Source organism: Panicum virgatum, chromosome 7N (genome assembly GCF_016808335.1).
Source record: "Panicum virgatum strain AP13 chromosome 7N, P.virgatum_v5, whole genome shotgun sequence".
Classification (NCBI taxonomy): Eukaryota; Viridiplantae; Streptophyta; class Magnoliopsida; order Poales; family Poaceae; genus Panicum; species Panicum virgatum.
Genome location: NC_053151.1, coordinates 31,603,123 through 31,628,026, shown reverse-complemented (window position 1 = coordinate 31,628,026; position 24,904 = coordinate 31,603,123). Strand labels below are relative to the sequence as shown.

At 48.2% G+C, this 24,904-nt stretch overlaps 5 protein-coding genes and 1 non-coding gene across 8 annotated transcripts; 3 read left to right on the top strand and 3 right to left on the bottom strand.

The window, feature by feature from the left end:
- The first annotated feature begins 391 nt into the window (after nt 1-391).
- On the top strand, nt 392-4,363 carry LOC120682815 (3-oxoacyl-[acyl-carrier-protein] synthase I, chloroplastic). 3 transcript variants are annotated; one of them, XM_039964838.1, is made up of 8 exons: nt 392-962; nt 1,692-2,022; nt 2,116-2,123; nt 2,356-2,529; nt 2,836-2,949; nt 3,030-3,131; nt 3,601-3,667; nt 3,915-4,363. In XM_039964838.1, exons 1-8 carry the CDS (start codon nt 534-536, stop codon nt 3,980-3,982), a joined length of 1,293 nt encoding a protein of 430 aa, XP_039820772.1. In that variant the 5' UTR covers nt 392-533; the 3' UTR covers nt 3,983-4,363. The 3 variants fall into 3 exon arrangements, with proteins under 3 accessions (XP_039820772.1, XP_039820771.1, XP_039820774.1); XM_039964837.1 differs by having other exon boundaries at nt 394-962; nt 1,692-2,123; XM_039964840.1 differs by lacking the exon at nt 2,836-2,949 and having other exon boundaries at nt 398-962; nt 1,692-2,123; nt 3,915-4,282.
- A 10,147-nt stretch (nt 4,364-14,510) lies between these two features.
- LOC120683286 (trihelix transcription factor ASIL2-like) lies at nt 14,511-16,410 on the top strand. Its single transcript, XM_039965354.1, has one exon. The coding sequence runs from the start codon at nt 14,869-14,871 to the stop codon at nt 16,084-16,086; it is 1,218 nt and encodes a 405-aa protein (XP_039821288.1). The 5' UTR covers nt 14,511-14,868; the 3' UTR covers nt 16,087-16,410.
- An 817-nt stretch (nt 16,411-17,227) lies between these two features.
- Nucleotides 17,228-17,300, bottom strand: TRNAA-CGC. The gene has a single exon. It is a non-coding gene; the product is annotated as a tRNA-Ala (tRNA).
- Nucleotides 17,301-17,641: 341 nt separating this feature from the next.
- Nucleotides 17,642-20,282, bottom strand: LOC120683505 (kinetochore protein SPC24 homolog). Its single transcript, XM_039965581.1, has 5 exons — nt 19,831-20,282; nt 18,817-18,958; nt 18,622-18,723; nt 18,180-18,253; nt 17,642-18,032 (listed from the first exon to the last, which is right to left on the bottom strand). Exons 1-5 carry the CDS (start codon nt 20,009-20,011, stop codon nt 17,935-17,937), a joined length of 597 nt encoding a protein of 198 aa, XP_039821515.1. The 5' UTR covers nt 20,012-20,282; the 3' UTR covers nt 17,642-17,934.
- Nucleotides 20,283-22,066: 1,784 nt separating this feature from the next.
- On the bottom strand, nt 22,067-22,930 carry LOC120682699. Its single transcript, XM_039964698.1, has one exon. The coding sequence runs from the start codon at nt 22,828-22,830 to the stop codon at nt 22,273-22,275; it is 558 nt and encodes a 185-aa protein (XP_039820632.1). The 5' UTR covers nt 22,831-22,930; the 3' UTR covers nt 22,067-22,272.
- A 1,058-nt stretch (nt 22,931-23,988) lies between these two features.
- Nucleotides 23,989-24,827, top strand: LOC120682146. Its single transcript, XM_039963905.1, has 2 exons — nt 23,989-24,299; nt 24,397-24,827. The coding sequence occupies exons 1-2, from the start codon at nt 24,088-24,090 to the stop codon at nt 24,602-24,604; spliced, it is 420 nt and encodes a 139-aa protein (XP_039819839.1). The 5' UTR covers nt 23,989-24,087; the 3' UTR covers nt 24,605-24,827.
- Nucleotides 24,828-24,904: the final 77 nt, after the last annotated feature.

Sequence of the window (24,904 nt, the reverse complement as noted above, 5' to 3'; positions counted from 1 at the left end):
AGGCGGGTGCGCTCCGCCACCCGGCTGTGGGTACCCCTAGAAACCCCACGACAAGCTTCATTAGCACATTGGGGCCGGCCTTATGATACATGAGTTTAGAGTGTGTCCAAAGTGAAATTTAGAGAACATGTAGAGGTTTAGGCCCTGTTCGGCTGACCGCATGAATAGTATAGAACTGGTAGAATGAATAATATTTTGTGAGAGGAAATAAATCGAGATAAGGCAAGTCTAGATAAGTCGAACAGTCTCTTAGTTAAAAAAGAAAACATACAGAGTTTTGTTAAAAAAGGAAAAAAAATGAAAACGTGCAGAGTGTACTAGCCTGTTTCCAAGCCAGAAAGGGATAGTAGCTGCCTACCTGGCTAGTGGCTACCCCAATCCAATCCACAAGTCTTGTCTCCCTCCAAAACCCACACATCCTGTGCCACCCTCGCCGCGCGGCGCCTCACCTCCGCCTCCGTCCGCCGCGGCGTCTATTTAACCGCCGCACCCCGCCTCACTCCCCATTCGCCGGCCGCAGCTCCCTCTCCGCCATGCAAGCGCCCGCGCACACCCTCGGGCTCCGCCTGCCCCCTCCCTCCTCCGCTCGCCCGCGCCCGGGCCGGCGCCCGGCCGTCCGCGCGGCGGCGGCCGCCACTCAGGCGGCGCCGCGGCGGGAGACGGACCCGAGGAAACGGGTGGTGATCACGGGGATGGGTCTGGTGTCCGTGTTCGGGACCGACGTTGGCGCCTTCTACGACCGGCTCCTGCAGGGCGAGAGCGGGGTCGGCCCCATCGACCGCTTCGACGCCGGCAGCTTCCCCACCCGGTTCGCGGCCCAGATCAGGGGATTCTCGTCGGAGGGATACATCGACGGCAAAAACGACCGCAGGCTCGACGACTGCCTCCGATACTGCATCGTCAGCGGCAAGAAGGCGCTCGAGAACGCCGGTCTCGCCAAGGGCTCCGACGCGCACGCCAAGGTGAGTGGGCGCCGTGTGAACTAGACCCTTTTTTTTCGCAACATGCTTATGCGGGAAACGAAAAATGACAGGTTGTTTGTGGACTGTGGAGTTGCTTTTGTAACTCATCCTCGAGAACATTTCACTGCGTAACACTTCAGGAAACGATTGGATTGTACACCGTGTCTATTGAGTTCAGCTCATGCTAACGAACACTTGAATTTTGATTGAAATATATTGACCTTTTCTGTGATTTTAGAGATTTTAATTGTATTTAATTAGTGGAGCTCTGTTCTGAGGAGCAAACATTTGACGATGTCATAAAACATTACGATTTCAATTGAAGCATTCCTGCACAATGTGCCAAAACTTTTAGTTTGCTTCAGGTACGGTTTGTTCAGAATGTAACTTGTGTATGGATGGTTGAAAGTCTAGCGTCAACATAATTTGCATAGAAGCTGCTAGATTGTTCCAAATAAACAACCACAGGAGTCCTGCAAACATCTGTAAGCTTAAATCAAAACCCAATTATCTCCTTTGGATTTTTGTAGTATTGTGGCCTTCAGTGCTTTATAGCGTAGAAGAAGTTTATTAGCATCATTGACGGAGCAAGATGTGTTAAGCAGTTTTTCTACCCTATTGCCTGCTAATGAGCATGTACCGACATATTCATACCTGTCATATGTTTCATATTTTTGTAAATATTTACCTTTTTCAAAACCTTTTTCCTGATTATGTTATGGTTAACAGCTTGACAAAGTGCGTGCTGGAGTTCTCGTGGGGACTGGCATGGGTGGCCTTACAGTGTTTTCTGATGGCGTTCAGAATCTCATCGAGAAGGGATATAGAAAGATTTCACCCTTCTTCATTCCATATGCTATAACAAACATGGGCTCCGCGTTACTTGCAATGGATGTTGGTTTTATGGGTCCTAACTACTCAATTTCAACTGCATGTGCTACCTCCAACTATTGCTTTTATGCTGCTGCAAACCACATACGACGTGGTGAGGCTGATATAATCATAGCTGGTGGTACTGAAGCTGCAATTATTCCCATTGGCCTTGGAGGTTTTGTGGCCTGTAGGGCGCTATCACAGAGGAATGATGACCCGACAACTGCATCTAGGCCATGGGACAAGGAGAGGGATGGTTTTGTTATGGGTGAAGGTGCTGGTGTACTGGTATGTGTTGTTACTACCAAGTTTTTGACTCCTTAAATATCCATTACGTGTTTTGAGTGTCTTTGCATGATTGTCGTCATTTCCATCAATGTTTGCTTCTTGTTAAGTGTTTCTTTTCATGTTGCTCCTCACCATGAATGTGGTCATTGCTTTGAGCAGACTACTAAGGGTTTGTATTGAGTAACATGAACTGCTATAGGTACATAATGAATGATAATTTCATTGACAATAGGTTATGGAGAGCCTGGAGCATGCAATGAAGCGTGATGCACCAATAATTGCAGAATACTTGGGAGGGGCAGTGAACTGTGACGCTTACCATATGACTGATCCTAGATCAGATGGACTGGGTGTATCTTCCTGTATCAAAAAGAGCCTTGAAGATGCAGGTGTTGCACCTGAGGAGGTATCTGTATCTGTCTAGAAAACAAGTCTGACCAACTTTTAATCCTAGACATATCAAAAATCCAAAACATTGGTCTGGTTTAAAAACAAATCAATTCTTTCATCCGGGGACTGATTGGAGGTTGAAAGCTCCGTACAATGTGCGATCAGAAATGGGCTTAATTGGAAACATATTGCTATTGCAATTATCACATCGCTTTATTATTTTTAACCTTTTGTTGTAATACCTAGCTGCATTTTTTATATATATTATTATCATTGACACAGATCAACAATATGCCTTTTTAATTTGAGTATATGCCTTTAGGTGAACTACATTAATGCGCATGCAACTTCAACACTTGCTGGTGACTTGGCTGAAGTAAGAGCCATTAAGCAAGTCTTCAACAATACATCCGAGATAAAAATTAATTCAACGAAGGTTTACTCACCTCTATCTGTTTTTTACTTCTTGTTTTATCTTTATTCCCTAATAATGGTGTTTGCCTCCTTCCTTGCCAGTCAATGATAGGCCATTGCCTAGGTGCAGCTGGTGGATTAGAAGCTATAGCCACGGTAGAAGCTATAACTACTGGATTGGTGCATCCGACAATTAATCAATTTGTAAGTAACCATTGTAAATCTTTTGTCTCCTATTTATGCTGAGTGATTATTAAAAAAACAGCAAAATCTAGGCAAAACAATCCTGCCAAATATAAACTTTTATTTATTTCTGATTCACTAGTGTTTAATGAAATATTTGATGTGATACATGTTTAATATGAGCTACTGGTGCCACAACGATATTAAAATAGCTTCATTTGATTCTTGCCATTTATCAATTCACTTAACTATGTCAAGATGGGAGATAATGACATTATTTTGCTCCATGATTTGCTCAAGGCGTGTGTTCTGAGGTTGAGTGTGGTGTGCCAGGGTGAGGGAGTTCACTCCCTCTCTCTTGTACTTCTTTCTTTCTTCTTAATGAAATGATACACAGAAATCTTGCGTGTTTGAGAAAAATGATATTGTTGTGCAGAATTTCTGGTTCTTTGTTGCGAAACTTCCTCATATTTCAGTTACAATCTTGCAGAACCCAGAGCCTGAAGTTGAGTTCGATACAGTAGCCAATGAAAAGAAGCAGCATGAAGTGAATGTTGGTGAGTGTTTCCATCCCTTTATGTCTTGAAGGAGGTCCATGTGATGCTCACAGGGCCGCAGCACAAAAGTTACTGTCCAGATTGCAAGTTAAAAATAAAACATATTTAAATTTTGATTTTGACCACAACTGTCCCAAAAATCTTGCTCGTGGTATATATCAACCAAATTACCACCTGCTCATAAATACAGACACTTTTTGTCCCTGTTCTTTGTGTTTAATGCATATTTGCCTTCTTTAAAATGCAGCCATCTCAAATTCCTTTGGATTCGGAGGACACAACTCGGTGGTAGTATTTGCTCCATTCAAGCCGTGATCCATCCTTGCTACAAATGTATACAGCCTGCAGCACCGTCTCACCATTGGTAATTTAGAGAGGAATTTGTTAGATGTAGCATATGATTTTTCCTCTTCTTTTTCACCGGCTTCAAAGGAACAAGTTTTGATTCATCGAGTGATGCTGTCATAATTGGACACAGCTGTTTAGATGCCAATTCTTTTGGGCGCTCCTGATGTATGTCCTATACTATACGGAAAATATGAATGTAAATCAAACAGTAATCCATTTAATATTTATTGTTCCTTTGCTCCCAGGGGTGGAGCCAGGGCCCGTGCTGCAGCATGGGCCTAGCCCAGATTGTCCATTGTAAATCTGTAGTATATTTAATAGACTTAGAAACAGTAGCATTCAAGACTATTTTTGGTTAGAGCAGCACTTCATCCCTTGGTCAGCCTCACGTGGGAGGCCTTTCTGGCTCCGCCCCTGTTTGCTCCTCTCCTTAATATTATTATTGTTCCTTATAACTTCACATAATGAGGAAATAGCTCTTGGCATAAAAATGTGCCAAATGACCACTTAAGAGGTACTTTGTGTGTCTGTGTGTGTGTGTGTGTGTTTTTGTGTGTGTGTGTGGGGGGGGGGGGGGGGTCTCGTGCGTGTTCAAAAAAAGATAATCTTTGAAAGTTTTAGGATATAAGAATTCGGATATAAAAATCTCCTTACCCCAAGAAGAGCGATGTTTTGTATTGGGTTTCCATGTTCTACAGCACCTTGAGAAAAATCATGGTATCTTTGCAAAACTGTTCAAAAATAGTGCTATGTTAGACATTTTTGCCAAAAAAAATTTTAGCTCCAAGACTAGGATCTTAAAGATATGTAAAGAAAATTAGAAACTCAAAAGCATAGAAGGCCTGCACTTAAACATTTCTGCCTAAAATTGGGGGCATTGTTTTTTAAAAAAAACAAAGGAAGCTTTATTCTATTATGAAATGAAGGTACTGGTCTTGGCACTTAATGTATGCACATAACCCCATAGAATCATGTCAAAACCATTACAATAACACAATGGTTTTCTTGTCTCATTCACGGCGTCTAACCAGATGACGATATATATGATCTATTACATATAAACCTTAAAAATAATAAAGATCTATGTCGGCTCTATTAGGTGGGCCAACAATGATTTCATCAAGATTGGAGCCCCTCTAGGTGGGACGATGAAGACGGCGGAGGCGGGGAATATGACTACATTGTTGGTGAGCATAAGCTATCACTCTGTTTTATCTATAAAATGTGATAGTGTGTGCACTTACAGTTGTGTTGGGTATGGGTTATTATGAATATGAATTTTAATTTTGGTCATAATAGAAAACAAAGGTATAATCAAATTATATGGCATAATTGTTTTTAACTAACGTATAAAAAAACCCAAGCATGTACTCCAATCCATCCGTAATATAAGTTGTTTTATGACTCGACGGGTTAATTTGTTTTATAACTTTGGCCGTTAACAGACACTTAATTATGCATATTGAGAAAAGATAAACTTGGTGTCATTAGATTTAACATGAAAAATATTATTGCTAATTAAAGCGCCACTGCTTTAAATGATTTACTCCTTTCATCCCACAAAGACTGTTCGTTTAGCCTTAAAATTTCATCCTACAAAGACTGTTTGTTTAAATTGTAGTAAAGTCTATCTAATTAAAGTAATATCAAATACTAAGAAATAATTGCATAGAGAAAGATATGGAGCCAATCAAATGCTTAATTAGATGTTATCTTTTTGTTCTCGGTCGAAACCCACCGGCGAGCAACGACGGGCAACACGAAGAGCCGGGAGGTTGCTGGGGCGCTGGCAGGCACTGCTCCCTCGTCGACGGCCGGCAATTCCGTCACGCGCCCGGAGGTTTTGTGGAAAACCGGGCGTGCCACCTGACCTATACCCGATCAGGAGGGTGCAGACGTGCTCCGAACAGTTTCCTGCATACAAAGACACGTGTAAACGTAAGTCCGAGCCGTGGTCGGCTCCCCGGGACGACTCTTGCATCGGCTTTAAAGAGCCGATCGAGTCCCGGTGTCAGATGAGATCTGATTGTATCCAGATATGATAAATAAAGCAAATAACTATAAAACTGCTTCAATTAAATCTAATTGATCTAATCCACGATAGTAACAGCTTCACTGCTAGATCGGAACATCCTACACGTGACTAGGCCTAGCGAACATAACAGATAACTAAACCACAACCCAAAACAGAGGCCTAAGAACTAGCAAGAGCCGATTCCCGGAACAATCCCTATCAAGGCTAAGATAAAGCATCTACTACGCCACCGGATCATCCAATCCGTTTGCAAGGCCTAACCTAGCAGATATTATGCCAACTCTTAAGATAAGAGCAAACCATAACAGATCAGATCTACTAAACATAAAAGAAGTAGGGTGTTGCCTTTACGCAGCTAACTCTATGCAACAAGAGCTAGTATAAGATGATAACATGATCGCGTAAAGACAACATGATATTCGTAGACAATAAGCAACAAAGCACAACAGATCTACTAAAAGCCATGCTACGAACATCAGGATAACTAGTACTACTCGCCATCAAAAATGCTTCAGTACGAGTAATACCAAGGTAAAAGCAAGAACAATGCTGCCCTGATCACGCGAAGCGATCAGGGCAGCATGGCGCTTACTTGGATGAAACCCTAGAATTAGGGGTGGCGGTGCGCCGAGGTTTGTTGTGGTGGAGACACCCGCCGTGTGTAAACGAATGCCGTCATCTTTATTCAATAGCATATGGGTACATATTTATAGTCCGAAGACTTCTTGCCGTGCAAGGCAACCCCTAAACTCTTTCCTAACCGAAGACTAGAGATAAATTACAACTCAATAAGGACTCTAAGATTAGATAATATGATCTAGACTCTTTCCTCCACCGGCCCAGATCTTCATGAAGCTTCCAAATATCAGCCGAAACATGCTGTATAATTGTGGCAGATTCTGGTCATCCTACTGTTTCGGCAGTTCCCGTCAACTCCGAGCGAATCTGGACGTGATTCCAGTTGTATTGGAAAGCTTATCTCCTTAGCTTTCCATGCATATCTAGAACATCCAAAACGGAGTCCATATGTGGCCTGGGCGTCTATTTTTGCGCAGCCTCTTCCTGCAGTCCGAACCAGCCTCGCGAATAGACTGGGCTTCAACATGGATTAGGCCCGTAACTCCATCTCGGCTTGAGCCTTGAGTGCACAGTTATCATTGTATTTGGCCAAACTTATGATATAAACTTGGCTAAGTGGACTCCTTTACCGTGGGCTTCTTCTGACATTTGGCCTACCAATCCTGGTCAAATTCTGGCGATAACACATGCCCCCCAAGTTTGGCCAAATATGACAGAATCTTCTAAGCGCCAGCCGTAAACCAAATAAAAACATCTCCTCAAATTGTCTTCTCATGCCACTGATGGTCTTGCCCCCCGAGCCGATAGATCGGCTATTAGCCAACTGACTTTGTGACCGATTGCTTGAACCGGCCTCACGCCTTCCTCGACCAATCTCAATGTTGTTGCAGACCGGTCCTAGTTTTCATATTCCATGGATGGCGCTGACTTACGGGATCATCCTCAAGCTTCATCAGATCAGCATCAACATACTTGGCCTCTTCTTGATGATCGTTAATCGCCAGGAGTTGGTGAAGACATAGATATTCAATAGGTAGTCGATTCTCCATTGAATAAATAATAATGTGGGCTACATGGATTACCTGCAAAATAATCACTTGCCGGACCGGCTCTACAAAGATCATTGTAAATCGGCTAAAAGCCGATAGATCATATTTAGTTAGGCAAAAGTCATGCAAGTCGACCTAACATCAAAAAATCTCTTCCCCCACAAAAATATGCTATGTCATGCAAAGGGTGAGTGTGAGCTTCCAAGTATGTCTCCAAGCATTTACAAGTGCTAGCATGTATATACAGTGAGGGTATAGCATAAAGACACCGCATAGAAAAGCTCAAAAGAATATATCTATATTAGAACATGAGCAATCAATTTTTAGGATTTTCAAAATAAAAAGCATCACCACTTAGCCCAACCAACTAGTACATTAAAGCATGACAAGCAAAAACCAGCAAGCACCTACACCAGTGAGCTCTTTCCGATACAAGGATCTTTTAACAAGCTTGATTATTCATGCCCTCAGGTCTTGCAGGTTAAAACATATTGCATTTGAAACTCAAACAAACCTTTTGTTCTGTGCCAGGGGTTATTTGCTTATCAGGCCACTTCTTACCAACCAATGCTAAGCCTAGGTCCGTTGAACCATCAGGAGCTTAAAGCAAGGTTTTGGTCATTCACAGCCTAGTCCAAGTTCATGCTAAAGTGCAATAGCAAGCAGTCCCAAACTAGATCAGTGAGACAAAACAAACCCACCTGGATCTTTTCATTATAGCACAGCATGGACATTATTTAGATTTTAATGTAATTTAGCATAAGATTATCATATAAGCATTGAGACTCGAGCTGCATAAATGATTCCAAGAAAAGGATATAGCTACCAGGCATGTACAAGATAGTAAAAGCAAAGTCAGCCTACACATACTAGTAGCCAAGTAAAGCGGTGACCATATTTCAGATTTTCAAAAGAACAAAAGTCATGCTCGGTATCAGATATTCAACATATTCAAATGAGCCTAACCACACATGGTCACCAGCATCCACACCTCAAAATATATACACGAAACACAAGTAGAAGCTACTAAACATACAAGGAAGCTAGTGCAAGTGATAAATGCATATACTATATGACGATGCAATGGTGAATTTGAATATTACCAATCAAATTGGCTGTTGACGAGCCGATGGTTAAAATCCCGCCTGGTCCGTACTCGCCATAATGCATTCTCATCACAATTATCGGCTGTTGTGACGAATGCCCTGACCCCGTAGGAGCCGAATCCGCCGATGTCGATGGTGTCGCAGGAACGGGAATAGCCGATGACGATGACGATGCAGAAGTACTGTTGGCCGGATCGATCGGCTAATGTATCAGACACTCCCACACCCACATGGGAGCAGAAGTAGCCGATGTCCATGGCCGGAACTGCGAAGGAGCGGAAGTAACCGATGGCGAAGAAACTATAGGAGCACCGGCGGTAGTTCTTCATCCGGATGAAAATTTTTGTATGGGTCTCCATATTTCATCACCAAATCTCCGCTTATGCCCCCCGAGCTGGATCCTTCATGTATTGGAGGAGATCGGCTCTCCAATCGGCCGTGCCCAATTCACTATGAACCATAGGATTCAGACGTTTTGCCACCGATTGCTGAAATCGGCCGTGTTTGGGGCTGATCTGCCCATCGGCCCGGACTCAGATGTTAGCCATACAGCAAATTTGTTCTGCTACTATTTCTTTCGACTTTCTTTTTCTGGCATCGTATCGGCTGGGGCCGATCGCTTAGATCGGCCACTACAGGGTATGATCCCGTAGAATTCATGAAGTGGTACCAGAATGTGTTTATTCTATGAGGCCAGTGGATAAGACCAGTCTCAATCCGTTTTTTGTCGCTTCGATCCGATCACAGTCTTCCAACACAATCCCTGAGATCGGCTCTTGTCCTTCCGCGTCCCAGGCGTTCATGTCTGCGAGCGAAACCTCGCTGGAGTCATCTGCACGGACCACCTCCACTTCGTCGCCATCCCATTGAACCAAACACCGGTGCATTGTGGAAGGAACACAACAATTGGCGTGAATCCAATCCCTCCCAAGCAGCACTGTGTACGTACTCTTACTGTTGACAATGAAGAACGAGGTTGGGACGGTCTTGCAGCCAACTGTCAACTCCACATTGAGGACGCCCTGTGCCTCCGACGGCTGGCCGTTGAAATCATTGAGCATCACGTTGGTCTTGATAAGATCAGCAGCAGAACGACCCAATCGGCGCAGCACTGAGTACGGCATCAAGTTGACTGCGGCGCTAGTGTCGACCAACATCCTGTTCACAGGCTTGCCGTCGATGAAGCCTTTGAGATATAATCCCTTCAAGTGCTTGTAGCTTTTCTCCTTAGGCTTCTCGAAGATGATCGGCTGTGGGCCAAGATCCAACTGTGTGACGGCCAATTCCTCCAGTTGGGGTGCTCGAAACTCCGACGGGAGCACGAACACCATGTTCACGTCAGCCGATGGCTTCTCATCGGCTTTTGTCTGCTTGGGGCGCCACTCCATCCTCGGGGGACGCCTCTCTTCCCTCTGCGGTCGCCTAACTTGCTCCAAGAGATCCGGACGCGCTTTCCTCAGCACGTCAAGATACTTTGCTTCTGCGTCTTCCAGATTGCGCAAGCGCTGTACTCTGCGCTTCTACGACCGATTGAGCCCGTCAGGACACCACCGTGGGCGATGGTACCTGTCTTCTTCCTCTAGCTCTGAATCACCTCCGGATGGGCGCCCCACATGGTCGTCCTGACGTGTTCTGGGCCCCAAACACCGGAACACCGATGTCTTGTCATGTTGGTGTCCTCGAGGCCTGCACTCCAAGCAATCATCTATAGTAGGTAATCAGCTCATGCCGAAATTCCAACAGTACCTGAAGAACGGGCAATGCCAGTGGTCGCGTATAGCCTGGCGCCTCCCCAATGTCCTTCCTGAGCGGTGCTCGTACTCGTCTTCCTCCGATTCGTATCGGCGGCGTAGCTGGTACTGGTACTGGTATTTCTCCAGAAGCCGATTAGAAGCTGGAAGCTGATTGCGGATGTGACGTACTTGCTCTTCAGTCACATGCTGCTGTTCCAACTCGTGTTCATTCTGCGGCCGCTTGCCAGAAGCGGACTCTCTCCTCTGCTTGTCATGGCGGCGCATAGGTCCCACCATGTTGATCTGGAATGCCAAGTCCTGGCCCTTGGACCTGAAGTCTGACAGTTCCACCACGTTAGCTTGTGGGAAGGGCTTCGTGTCCACCTTCATAGTGTGCTGAGCCAGGATTAATCGGCCTTGCTCGATAGCCGATTGGATCTGGTGACGCAGCTGCTTGCATTCACCAGTGGCATGAGTAAACGAGTGGTGCCACTTGCAGTATAGCCTTCCCTGCAACTCTTGTGCCGTCGGCAGCTTGTGATTTTCTGGGAGCTTCTGCTGTTTTTCTTTGAGGAGCAGGTCGAATATCTGCTCTGTTTTGGTCACGTCGAAGTCGAAGCCCTTCACAAGCCCCTGCTGCTTGATCCACTTGCATGGGACAGGATTTGCCCCCCGAGTCCACTCTGCCACGGCCACTTCTTGCTCTTCACCCGAGTCGTCAGATTCTTCAGCTTGTGCCATGTTTACATGGCGCTTGAACTTGTCCTGGTACAGCTCAGGATGATAATGCTCGTATGCCGTAAGCTTCTGCACCAGGTGCGCCAGAGACGTGAGCTCCAACTGAAAAGCCGCATCCTTGATCGGTTTAGCAAGTCCCAGGACAGCCAGATCGACTGCCTCTTTCTCTGTGATGCGTGACGAGTAGCATCGGTTCTTGACCTCCCTGAAGCGCTGTATGTACTCTGACACGGTCTCTCCTCGCTTCTGCCTGACTTGGGCGAGGTCGGCAATTTCAGCTTCAGCAGCCTCCGAGTGGTACTGGGTATGGAATTGGTCTTCAAGCTGCCTCCAAGTTCGAATCGAATCCGGATCCAGTGATGCATACCATCCAAAAGCCGGGCCTGTAAGGGATTGGCCGAAGAACCGGACCCTCAATGGATCCGACACTGAGATCATCCCAAGTTGCGTTAAGTATCGGCTCACATGCTCGATGGAGCTGGCTCCCTCTGACCCGTTGAACTTGGTGAACTCAGGAAGCCGATACTTGGGTGGCAGTGGGATCAAGTCATAGTCGCTTGGATACGGCTTGGAATAGCCGATCGCTTTCCTCTTGGGAAGGATGCCGAACTGGTCTCTGAGTATTGCACTGACCTGCTCCACACTAAGAACTCCTGGGGCCGATGGCTCAGCACTCGGCCCAGTAGCGTACTTTGCCAGCCACGCTTGTTTTCCTACATCTGCTCCAGAAGTTCCTGGGTTCACCATCTGCACCGAGCGTGCTAGACTGACGCTGTTAGGGATGTAGGCGCACGTGTAGCCATGCGGAATCTCCTTAGGTGGCTCGGTGAGGAACTGGCCTTCTCCAGGATCACCACCGATCTTGTGGACGACGTAGATCGGCGAGCTCTGTGGTCTGGGAGCTGCAAATGAGAATGACAGTTGCGGCCTAAAATGCAGTGCAGCTTCCTCTGTGTGACTCCCCAGGATTGGCCCCGATGGAGAGTACTGGTTCTTGATTATCTCCTGGATGACGCGGTGTGCCATGCGTTCAAGCTCGTTCATCAGGCTCTGAGAATGCCGATGAAGCGAATGGGCCACCATGTAGTTCATCTCCTGACGCAGGGCCCTGGTGCGCTCCTCTGATGGTACAGACAGATCTACATTGTCGAGAGCACCTTCAGGCGAGAACCCCTCCCACCTGATGCCATGGTTGCGGGTCCTCTCAAAAGTGCCGATGAGATCGGCTTCCAGCAGAGCTTTGACCTCATCATACTTCTTCTTGTGTTCAGGAGGAAGCTCTTCATACGTGACGGGCTTGGGAGCGGGTTCTTGATCTTGAGCTACAGTCATCGTTGCAGTGGATGTTGTTGCCGAGAAGAGTCCCACCGGGCGTGCCAGAATGTGTTGTCGGTCGAAACCCACCGGCGAGCAACGATGGGCAACACGAAGAGCCGGGAGGTTGCTGGGGCGCTGGCAGGCACTGCTCCCTCGTCGACGGCCCGCAATTCCGTCACGCGCCCAGAGGTTTTGTGGAAAACCGGGCGTGCCACCTGACCTATACCCGATCAGGAGGGTGCAGACGTGCTCCGAACAGTTTCCTGCATACAAAGACACGTGTAAACGTAAGTCCGAGCCGTGGTCGGCTCCCCGGGACGACTCTTGCATCGGCTTTAAAGAGCCGATCGAGTCCCAGTGTCAGATGGGATCTGATTGTATCCAGATATGATAAATAAAGCAAATAACTATAAAACTGCTTCAATTAAATCTAATTGATCTAATCCACGATAGTAACAGCTTCACTGCTAGATCGGAACATCCTACACGTGACTAGGCCTAGCGAACATAACAGATAACTAAACCACAACCCAAAACAGAGGCCTAAGAACTAGCAAGAGCCGATTCCCGGAACAATCCCTATCAAGGCTAAGATAAAGCATCTACTACGCCACCGGATCATCCAATCCGTTTGCAAGGCTTAACCTAGTAGATATTATGCCAACTCTTAAGATAAGAGCAAACCATAACAGATCAGATCTACTAAACATAAAAGAAGCAGGGTGTTGCCTTTACGCAGCTAACTCTATGCAACAAGAGCTAGTATAAGATGATAACATGATCGCGTAAAGACAACATGATATTCGTAGACAATAAGCAACAAAGCACAACAGATCTACTAAAAGCCATGCTACGAACATCAGGATAACTAGTACTACTCGCCATCAAAAATGCTTCAGTACGAGTAATACCAAGGTAAAAGCAAGAACAATGCTGCCCTGATCACGCGAAGCGATCAGGGCAGCATGGCGCTTACTTGGATGAAACTCTAGAATTAGGGGTGGCGGTGCGCCGAGGTTTGTTGTGGTAGAGACACCCGCCGTGTGTAAACGAATGCCGTCATCTTTATTCAATAGCATATGGGTACATATTTATAGTCCGAAGACTTCTTGCCGTGCAAGGCAACCCCTAAACTCTTTCCTAACCGAAGACTAGAGATAAATTACAACTCAATAAGGACTCTAAGATTAGATAATATGATCTAGACTCTTTTCTTCACCGGCCCAGATCTTCATGAAGCTTCCAAATATCAGCCGAAACATGCCGTATAATTGTGGCAGATTCTGGTCATCCTACTGTTTCGGCAGTTCCCGTCAACTCCGAGCGAATCTGGACGTGATTCCAGTTGTATTGGAAAGCTTATCTCCTTAGTTTTCCATGCATATCTAGAACATCCAAAACAGAGTCCATATGTGGTCTGGGCGTCTATTTTTGCGCAACCTCTTCCTGCAGTCCGAACCAGCCTCGCGAATAGACTGGGCTTCAACATGGATTAGGCCCGTAACTCCATCTCGGCTTGAGTCTTGAGTGCACAGTTATCATTGTATTTGGCCAAACTTATGATATAAACCTGGCTAAGTGGACTCCTTTACCGTGGGCTTCTTCTGACATTTGGGCTACCAATTCTGGTCAAATTCTGGCGATAACACTTTTATAGTTCCAATGCATTTGAATTTATTTAGGATCTAAAAACTAAATAAATAGTGTTTAATTAGAGTTAATATGATTATTTTCTACTACTAGTAATACATCTGAAATTTTCTAAACGAACTATCGTTGTGGGCAGAAGGAGTATACTTTAAGACAAAGGGAGGGTTCTATACTCCATCGAGTATTGTTGCAAAAACTTGCTTTATCTATTCAGTATTCGCTAAAGTGGCCTCCGCTCGATCAGGTATATATATGCATCGCCAGAATTGATTTTTGGCGGGCAAATAAAGCCACGAATGGTGATCCATCCCTCCAGGAGAGCGCGAGGGTATCGTACCATGGACGGAACGTGGAAAACCGGTCTTCCTGCCGGCCGACGCGTCGGTTTCCAACCAGCCCAAACCACCCCCGCCGCCGGCCGCACCCTCCTCCTGACGACCTGCGCCGGCCCATCCTCCCGGCCTGGCCCAAGCCAACGCGCCCCGCGCTGCCCCTGCCGTGCCGAGTCCCAGCCGGATCCCCCTCAAGGCACGACAACCCCACGCCGCCGGCACCGCCGCACCACCGAAACCAACCCTACCCAAACCAGATCGAATCCGATCCCTCCCCTCCCCCCTCCTCGCCGAATCCGCTCCGATCCGCGGCGATGGACGACGACGACGACGTGTCGCCCGACGCCTCCCCGTCGCCGGCGTCCTCCCCGGGGGCGCCGTCCGCCGCGCTCCCCGTCGCCGACCCCGTCACCGTCGCCTCCGCGCCGCCCGGGGGCGCCTACCCGGTCGCGCTCCCGATCCACCGGACCGCGGCGTCCCTGTACGCCACCGCCGGCGGCGGCGGGGGCGGCGGCGGCGGCGGGAGGGAGGACGCGTGGAGCGAGGGCGCCACCTCCGCGCTCATCGACGCCTGGGGGGAGCGCTTCGTCGCGCTCGGCCGCGGCAGCCTCCGCCACCCGCAGTGGCAGGAGGTCGCCGACGCCGTCTCCTCCCGCGACGGCTACTCCAAGGCGCCCAAGTCCGACGTCCAGTGCAAGAACCGCATCGACACGCTCAAGAAGAAGTACAAGGTCGAGAGGGCCAAGCCGGTATCCTCCTGGCAGTTCTTCGACCGCCTCGACGTTCTCCTCGCACCCACCTACGGCAGCAAGCCCGGCTCCGGCGGCAGCGGCGGCGGGCACAACTCTAACAGCCGGAGCCCGCTCCCTGCGGCGCTGCGGATGGGCTTCCCGCAGCGCAGCCGCACGCCGTTGATGCCCTCCGCCGCAGCCGCGTCCAAGCGGAGAGCCCCTTCGCCGGAGCCGTCGGTGTCTTCCGAGTCCTCCGACGGCTTCCCGCCGGTGCCGGCGCTCCCGGCGGCGAACGGAAAGAGGAGGACGGACGAAGGGCGCGCCGACGGTGGCAGCGGCGGCGACCGCACACAGGGCCTCCGTGACCTGGCTCAGGCGATACGCCGCCTCGGCGAGGCGTACGAGCGGGTGGAGGCCACGAAGCTGGAGCAGGCAGCCGAGATGGAGCGTCAGCGTATAGACTTCGCGCGGGAGCTGGAATCTCAGCGCGTGCAGTTCTTCCTCAACGCGCAGATGGAGCTCACGCAGGCCAAGAATCACGCTTCTCCTGCCGCGGCCGCCATCACTGCTGGTGCCACCACTGTTGGTGGCTCATCTAGGAGAATGTCGATGGCGAACGATGCTGGTGGCAGCAGTAATCACCACAGCCGTTACCGCGGCAGCCATGGGGACTGGCACCATCATGCCCCGCGCTCACATTACCCGCAATACCATGACAACAATCATGCTGCCGCCGCTGCAAGTGAAGGTGAGCAGTCCGAGGAGGAGGACGAAGATGAGGAGGAAGAAGAGAGCCAGTAATTTCGGCGAATCGCCGTGTTTCAAGAATTTGTATTGGTATTGCCATAGAATTATTGCATTGCTCCAATTTAACATACAAATGTGATCTCAAAGAAGAGATGATAACCTGGGAGCAGTGGAAATTGATCATCTTAGTAAAAGTACTAGTATTAGCATTAGATAGTCCTTGCTGTACCACGATGTTAGTCAATTCTTTGCTTGTGTCTCCACATTGCACTAATAACATCTGATGAGATCTCATTGTGCCAAGAATTGGGGAAACTGCTATTCTAGGGCATGCTGGAATTGGGAGTTGTATCAGTGCTGGCTCATTTTGGAACAGCATTCAGGCATGAGTTGATGAACTGATCCATTGTTGGAATGCTGTGCCTCTGAAGATTGTTTGGAGAAATACTTTGCCATTTTAGTTTTACAGAATGAGTGAGACCTTATAAAGGGTGGAGTTCAGATGATGCCTGGCAGATTTGCTCTTCCAATGTCAGGTAATGTTGCATCTGCTTCAGCTTTCTGTGCTGGCCAAGCGGCTGTACTGTGCGGAAGAGATGGAGTGGTCATCGCGGAAACAGTAGCGAGTGCACCCAATCATAAAAAAGGGAAGGCCCTTCTCCTGCCAATTCCAGTCAGCAGGAAAAGAAGCGGAAAGCACCGAGGAATCTGACTTTTCTGTAGGAAAGCACCGAGTAGTTATCAGAAGGTGCCGTTTTGGAAGAGATCCGTTGTGTGAATTATTATATTTTTCGTTCTGAAACCTGTCAACGGTAAATGGATCTTTGTAAACATATTGAGATATTAAGATCACATTAATGGATGGCTACAAGACAGGGACTCTGGTTTGGGGTCTTTGGGTGAGACTGTGAGCGTGAGGGGAAAAAAGAGAGCATGCGGAGAATCTGAGATACTGTAGATAAATTTAATGGAAAAAAGCATAATATTATTATATTTTTCGTTCTGAAACCTGTCAACGGTAAATGGATCTTTGTAAACATATTGAGATATTAAGATCACATTAGTGGATGGCTACAAGACAGGGACTCTGGTTTGGGGACTTTGGGTGAGACTGTGAGCGTGAGGGGAAAAAAGAGAGCATGCTGAGAATCTGAGATACTGTAGATAAATTTAATGGAAAAAAGCATAATTATTATGGAGACGCGGGGAATCGAACCCCGTGCCTCTCGCATGCGAAGCGAGCGCTCTACCATATGAGCTACGTCCCCTTTCTTACTAATACGAACTAAAAGTTTTAATTAATTTTATCTGACTGTATGCATACCTTGGTAAATAGATGTTTCCACCGTTTGTGGCTGTGGTAGCAAAACCAGGTGGTTCAACCAGACAGACCAACAACTCGACAAGCAGTAGACAGTAGACTACAGACAGGCTACAGGCCAGCCAGCAAGGTGTGACGTACAGTGTGTAGAGTGCACAGATTTGACGCGCACGGCAGGCCGCCGCCTCCGACCTTCAGACCAGCACAAGCATGGCGGTTTTCTTGCGTTTCTGGACGTCACAAAGCACAGATCGTTGTAGAGTCGGAGGCAACTGGATGCGAGTTGCAAATTAGAAGCAATTTCTTTTAAACGAGCACGCATTATTTCAACAAAAAAAAAACAGCTCTAGAACTTATTCAAACATGACTTGCTTCTCCAGCTAATGTCTGGTGAGATCTAAGTGTCCATCGAGCACAAACTAGGACCTAATCTGAATGGTTAACTGGAAGAGCACAACAATGTCACAAAAACTAATGATTTAAACAACATGGCGAGCTGCATCCTTCCTGGTGGGAGGTCCACCACCTACAACAATATACAGCAGTCTTCGCCGCCTTACAACAATGGTGCTCCGCGCGCTCTAGATCTTCTTCCAGAGCTTGTCGCAGATCTCGATTGGTGGTGTCGTCTTGTCAAACTCGAACTTCTCTATCTTCTTCCTGCTCTTGTCCACAATGTCTGATCGTAGCTAAGGACTTCCATACATCCATAACTTTTATTGTCAAAGGTGATATCAAGCACAAAGACAGCACCAAGCACAGCATAGACGATGCAAAAAAATTCTTTTCAATCAATAGGGAAAACAGTAACAAATTGGAAGGATACAGCCAGAAATCTTTTCCTGGTCTTCAAAATCTGGCATGATGTTTGTAACTGATACACACAAGGAAAGCGTGCGTCTGCATGAGAAGTGTAGTCAGTCACTTATTTCAACTCAGAAACATGTTGCAATAATTGAGGCAATGTCGCTGAAGACTGAAACTCAATTCATACTTAATCATTAGGCACCATTAGATTTTATAGGACAAGTACTAATCCATTAATTTTGAGCAGCGTTTGCTACATTGTAAAGTTGAGGAAAGTCGATGCAATCACAATGTATAAGGGGGAAGAAAGATGAGGCAGGAGGCAGCACAGATCAGCAGTGGTCTTTTTCCAAAATTCAAGCAGCAGAGCACTAGTTGTTAATATGTCTAGCACTTCTAGGATGGAATTTTCAATGCGCAAAGTAATGAAAGCAAGATGTACTGAGAAATTGTCAACTTACTCTGCCTTCTGCATGTCTTTCTTTTTCTTTTTGACAGCATCCTTTCTTTCCTCTATCGAAGTTCTTTGACGGTCTAGGTTATCAAGCTCATCATGCAACTCTGTGTTGACATCACAGCATACATAAGTAACTCTGTTTTCTTGATCTTTAAAACACAAGTTTTAGATCAATACAAATGCTTAAGAAAGAACTTATCTTAATTCTTGGCGAAGCTGTTTCTCTTCCTGGAGCTTTTCTTCCATCTTGTTTTGCAGTGCATTCAGTTCATCATCAGTAACGGTTTCAGCTTTTGCTTTGTCTATCTTTTCCTTGCAGGAACGGATCTTTTCCTGGTGTTCTGTTAAGCAAAAGGAACAAGACATTAAAATGGCAATAAGTTCTATCTTTGAAGTTTTTCGTTCCGCAGTAGGTTTAAGGAGCCACGGAATAGTGTATTGTTAGTTATATCCCAACTAGCTCTGCACACTGAAGTCTTAATTCCTCTTTTTGTAAAGATATATATGGGAAAACACTCATTTTAACATACGTGTGCATCTATCGTGAGCATACACCACCATGAATTTAGGTATGTGTATTAAGAACGCTCATTTCCAAAAACTAGGAAATATTCAGAAGGGCTAAGCAGGTTGTTGGGAAGGGACACTGTATTCAATGATTTGGTAGTAGAAAATAATCGGTAAATGCTAGACAGACTAGCATTTTTTTATACCCTCTGACTACTGTAAGCTTCCCAAGTGATAGAGGGCAGCTGGCCACTGTGAAGGGATTATACTGACGTGCTATTGGATGGGAGAAGAAAATATTCGATTAATGCTGATAGGCAAATGTGCCTTTACACTCTCTGTCTATTTGTAGCCTTCTCATGCGATTGATCACCAGAAGTCCAGAACATTGGCGCTTCTAAGTTGATTCGTGAACCCTTTGTAAATGTTTGAATGCTAGTCTTGCTCAAAACTGCCTAGTGCAAATTTGAGGATTCACATCAGTGGACCAATAATGAAATCGATGATTTACCCTCCCCTGTGAAAATGAAATACCTTTTTTTATGCTAGATTCAACCTTAAATGCCCAAATTACTAGAGAAATGGGCTACAATTTCTCTAAATTCGTAGGCACCAACCAAGTGTCAACTAGTGCAGACGCACATGTGAACCACACGGCACGACACAGAGCGAAAATATTTCCCAGCAGGGCAGGAGTGAGCCGGACCTCTCATCTGCAGCTCGAGGTCGTCGGAATCGGATCGGCAGGCGGAGAGCAGCATCCGCGCGCCGGCGCCGGTCTGCGCGTTGGCGTCGCTGTCGTTGCTGGCGCGGAGCATGCCCACGAGGTCCTGGGCGAAGGAGATCAGATCGTCCACCCTCCGCCGCTCGCCCGTGTCCGCCGCCATCGGACTGGCCACCCCCGCGCCGACAGGAACCCTAGCCCCTACTCCCGCCTTCGCACCCGGCGCCGGTGAGGAGAGACGCTGAGCGGTGTCGCAGGTTAGGGAGTCGGGGTGCACGGTGGACGGCTGCGACAAGGAACCGCCCTCGCCGCCGGCGTTCGGGCGCCGCCGCTGCGGTTACTGTGGGGTTCGGAGGGATTTGAATTGGAGTGGCTCGCCGTGTCGCGCAGCGCTCTGCTCGTCGTCGGCTTGCTCGCCTGCTGCCCCCCAGATTTGGGGGAAGGCCGGAACCGTAATGGGCTAATGGGTACGCAGCGAAAGTTGGGCCTTCAACGTGGTCGGCCTTTCTCCTAATGCCTAAACGGGCGTTTTTTTCTTTTTTATATTTTAAAAAAAATCAAAATTTCAAAAATATATGTTCGTTTTGAAATATTTCAAAACTACCCCGGTCGCCCTATGGGGGGCGAAAGGCAATTTTTTTTCTTCAAATTTGCAACGAGGTTCCTGGCAAAAAAAATGCAAGGGGGCCTGTCGCCCACCCCAGGGGCGACAGGGTGTCTGTCGCCCACCAGAGGGGCGACTGCCTCCCACCCTAAAAGCGCTAAGCTCTGGGTCACGCATGCAGCTCAGTGGCCCGTCTAGAGGTTGGGTATTTGCCAGGTTTGAGTTTCAGGTTTGGGAAATTGTGCCCACCCTTAATTAGCTCTAGTCTGTTAGTGGCCTCCCGGTTGGCACGCGGAATGATCCATTGATGCTTCTTTCTTTAGATTATGATCCACTGATGCTAGCTAGAGTCAAGTCGGGTGTCTGCGCCGAACCCATCACCGCATGCTGCCAAGTTGGGAGGTTTACCCCATCACCGCATGCTGCCAAGTTGGGAGGTTTACCTGCGCACAGTGAGCTGGCGCCGGCCGCAGCAACGGCGGATCGGCGTGCAACGACAGGAGTTTAATGATACTTTAGTTTTTAGTTACGTAGTAGTAAATTAGTTTAGAAAATTAGTACTACGCATTTATTAATACAATTGCAGTACTATTAGAGACGTGTTTATAAATTAATTACGATTTAGAATAGAATTTCGCATATGCAGCATAGAATTTGAGTGTCATCACGTAGTTATGGATACTTATACGTTGTAGTTGAATTCCATACTTAGTTTTTACGGATTATTGAATAAGGTAGTGAAGTAAAGAGTATAACTGGATAAGTATTCTGTGATGACTGGCAGAAGTACATGCAAACAGCTCTAAAGCGTGGGTGGCCTCTGGCAAAAGTACTCATCAAGCACGCCCGATCCGCCGTTGCTGCGGCCGGCGCCAGCTCACTGTGTGCGCAGGTAAACCTCCTGACTTGGCAGCATGCGGTGATGGGTTCGGCGCAGACACCCGACTTGGTAGCTAGCATCAGTGGATCATAATCTAAAGAAAGAAGCATCATTCTGCATGCCAACCGGGAGGCCACTAACAGACTAGAGCTAATTAAGGGTGGGCACAATTTCCCAAACCTGAAACTCAAACCTGGCAAATACCCAACCTCTAGACGGGCCACTGAGCTGCATGCGTGACCCAGAGCTTAGCGCTTTTAGGGTGGGAGGCAGTCGCCCCTCTGGTGGGCGACAGGCCCCATGTCGCCCCTGGGGTGGGCGACAGACCCCTGTCGCCCGTTGGGGGGCCCCTTGACAGGTCCCCTTGCATTTTTTTTGCCAGGAACCTCATTGCAAATTTGAAGAAAAAAAATACACTTAGGATCTGTCGCCCCTCCCATAGGGCGACCGGGGATAGTTTTGAAATATTTCAAAACGGACATATATTTTTGAAATTTTGATTTTTTTTTAAATATAAAAAAGAGAAAAAAACCCCAAAACGGCGGCCCACTCTATAGTCTGGTCCTAATGCCTAAACGTCACATTCCATCTCCGGCGCGTCACGGGCTGATTTGAGGGAGAAGACGACAAGTTCCCCGTATTAATTTGCGCACTGGACACGTCTCGATCAACAGAGCCGCTTGTGTTGCGTGCACTTGTGGTCAACTACGATCTCATGCAATTTTCCAGAAGAATTATCGAGAATATTTTGCTGGAACAGGAAGAACTGAAGAACATGTCGTCATCATGGTTCGTTCAGGAGCAACCAATTAGCCAAAGATTGGTATCTTGGGCGCACTATACTGTTATTCTTAACCACAGCAGCTCAAGATCGCAGCTCGATCACGCTACATTTCCGTCGAACCAGCCGGACAGTGCGGCGCCGACGATCCGCGCGCGCTCATTTCTCCAGCGACCGGACGATCAGCGTGGCCACGGTGGTGAGGTTGACGGCGTCCTCGTCCACCTTCCGCAGCGGCGAGGCCCCGCCGCCGGCGTTGGCGGCGCCGAACGCGTCCTCGCAGTCGGCGGCCGCCTTCCCGACGACCGCCATGTCCGCCGCGTAGTCCTGGAGCCTCCCCGCGGCCAGCGCGTGGACGGCGCTGTGCACGACGTTGAGCGCCTCGATGTAGCGCGCGCGGCACGTGGCCAGCGCGCCCCGCTGGGCCGCCGACCAGCCCCCGCGCCGCTCCAGCGCCTTGATGGTGGCCACGGCGGCCGTGTAGTTGGCCAGCGTCAGGTTGGTGGCGATCGTGGCCAGCCCGCGCGCGTCGGCGCCGTCGCTGCCGGGCGCCGCCTGGAGCGACGCCACGCAGAAGGGCGCCAGGTCCGAGTGGGCGCCGCCCGACGTGGCCCTGGCGCAGATCTGCTCCACGGTCTCGGAGGCCAGCGCCGCGCGGGAGCCGGCCAGGACGAGCAGGAGGAGGAAGGGGGGGACGGGGACGAGCCTCGCCGCCATCGCTGCTTGCTTTGCTGGGTCTGCGACTGGGGGGTGCGTGACTGCGTGTGCTGGCACGTTGGTTCGGCGGTGTTGCCGCTTTGCCTGGAAGCTTTGGATGGGTTTTATAGCCGTGTCGGGATGCGAAAATCTTTGCCGAGGGTTCTCTTTCATTAATTGATGCGAAAATCCGATGGAGCAGGCTTTGATGTACTGCAAAAAGGATTCTCTTTCATTTATGTACTGCATTGATGAGTTTTTTTTTGAAAGAAGACATTGATGAGTGACCAAGGGAGTAGGACTGTAGGAGTACTTGTACTGTACAGGACATGTTTTGCTGCTCAGAACCTGTTTGGATATATAGGGTATGTTTAGTTGGTGAAAAAATTTGGGTTTGGGTACTGTAGTACATTTCATTGTTACTTGACAAATAATGTCTAATTATGAATTAATTAGGTTTAAAAGATTCATCTCATGCTAATCAGTTAAACTATATAATTAGTTATTTTTTTCAACTATATTTAATATTTCATGTATGTATCCGAAGATTCGATATAACAGGTACTGTGCAAATTTTTTTTGAAACTAAACAACCATAGTCTAGTCACCTCGTGTTTGGAATGGTGGATTCTGAGAAAACACTGATTTCCTCATGATAAATGCGCGGGTGGGGTAGCGAGGGGGAGTTTTTTTTAATGGTAGCGAAGGGTATTCCTTTTATTCACTTCTATTTCGAGAAGGTAAAGACTACTATACAGAGAATAGATGATTTTTTTTTTGAGAATCGAATAGATGATTAAAAGTGACTAGTCACCCTATCCAAACAGGGTCTCAGCTCATTGGGCCTATGAGTAAGAAGAAGAAAAGGGGAGAGGAGAGAAAAGAGGAAAAATAAGATCTTTTTTCTCCGTCCGTCATGCTCCAGTTTTCGAGATTAATGGGCTGCGCTGCCTGCGCACATAAGCTAACGGCCCAGCCCATTCTGTGAGTTTTCCTCAGCCTTCTCATAGACCCTTTCTTTGAGTCTTCGGCCTTTTGCCTCCCGGTTGTGGCCGGAAAAAATGAGTAAAATGGTTTTTATTAGAAGGAAAATGAGTAAAAAAATCCTACGTCCGAAAAAAGACGAACTCTGAACCAGAAGGCTCCAACCTCGAGGATAAGCAACGAGTGGGCCTCGATGAGGAGAAAACCTGGGCCACTGATCGCTGAGCCACGCTGTTCTACTACGGCCCAAACAGCAAGAGGTTCGCTACTACGCGCAGCAACTTGTTGAGAGAGATGGCGAGCCCGATGGTGGCCACCCGGGTCCAGCTCCGCACCAGCACCGGCCGCCTCAGCTTCTCCTCCTCCCCCAGCGCAGCAGCCAGGCGGCGATTCGCGGCGGTGAGGGCGTCGGCGGAGGCGATGGCGACGGAGAAGCTGGGCATCAGGGTGGAGCGCAACCCGCCCGAGTCCCGCCTCTCCGAGCTCGGCGTCCGCCAGTGGCCCAAGTAAGCTGCTACCCACCCGAACCCGCCCTCCCCCCGCTCCGCTGTGCCCGCGCCCCTCGCTGACGGCGGTCTGCTGGTGAATGGACGAATGGATCAGGTGGGGGTGCGAGAAGAGCAAGTTCCCGTGGACCTACTCGGCCAAGGAGACGTGCTACCTGCTGCAGGGGAAGGTGAAGGTGTACCCGGAGGGCCACGGGGAGGACTTCGTGGAGATCGCCGCGGGGGACCTAGTCGTCTTCCCCAAGGGCATGAGCTGCACCTGGGACGTCGCCGAGGCCGTCGACAAGCACTACAACTTCGAGTAGCCTCCGCCGCTGCCGCCCATGCCGAACTAGCCTGGTATGGCACGCAGTAGCAGTAATTTGGTGACCGCCTAGTGGGAATGTTTGAACTGCTCCTGCTTTTCCATTCCTGCCTGCCTGTAGACGTTCTGTGCTCTGAACCAGTGATGCTCCAGTCCAGTGTTAAACATCATGATAAAGCTCTGGATTAGCAAACTACGATACTTGTGTTTCGTTTTGTGCTTCACTTCTTCCTCACTAGCTGTTTGATGAATGGAGGCAGCGAAATGCGCTTATTTATATTGACATACAAGAAGGCGTAGA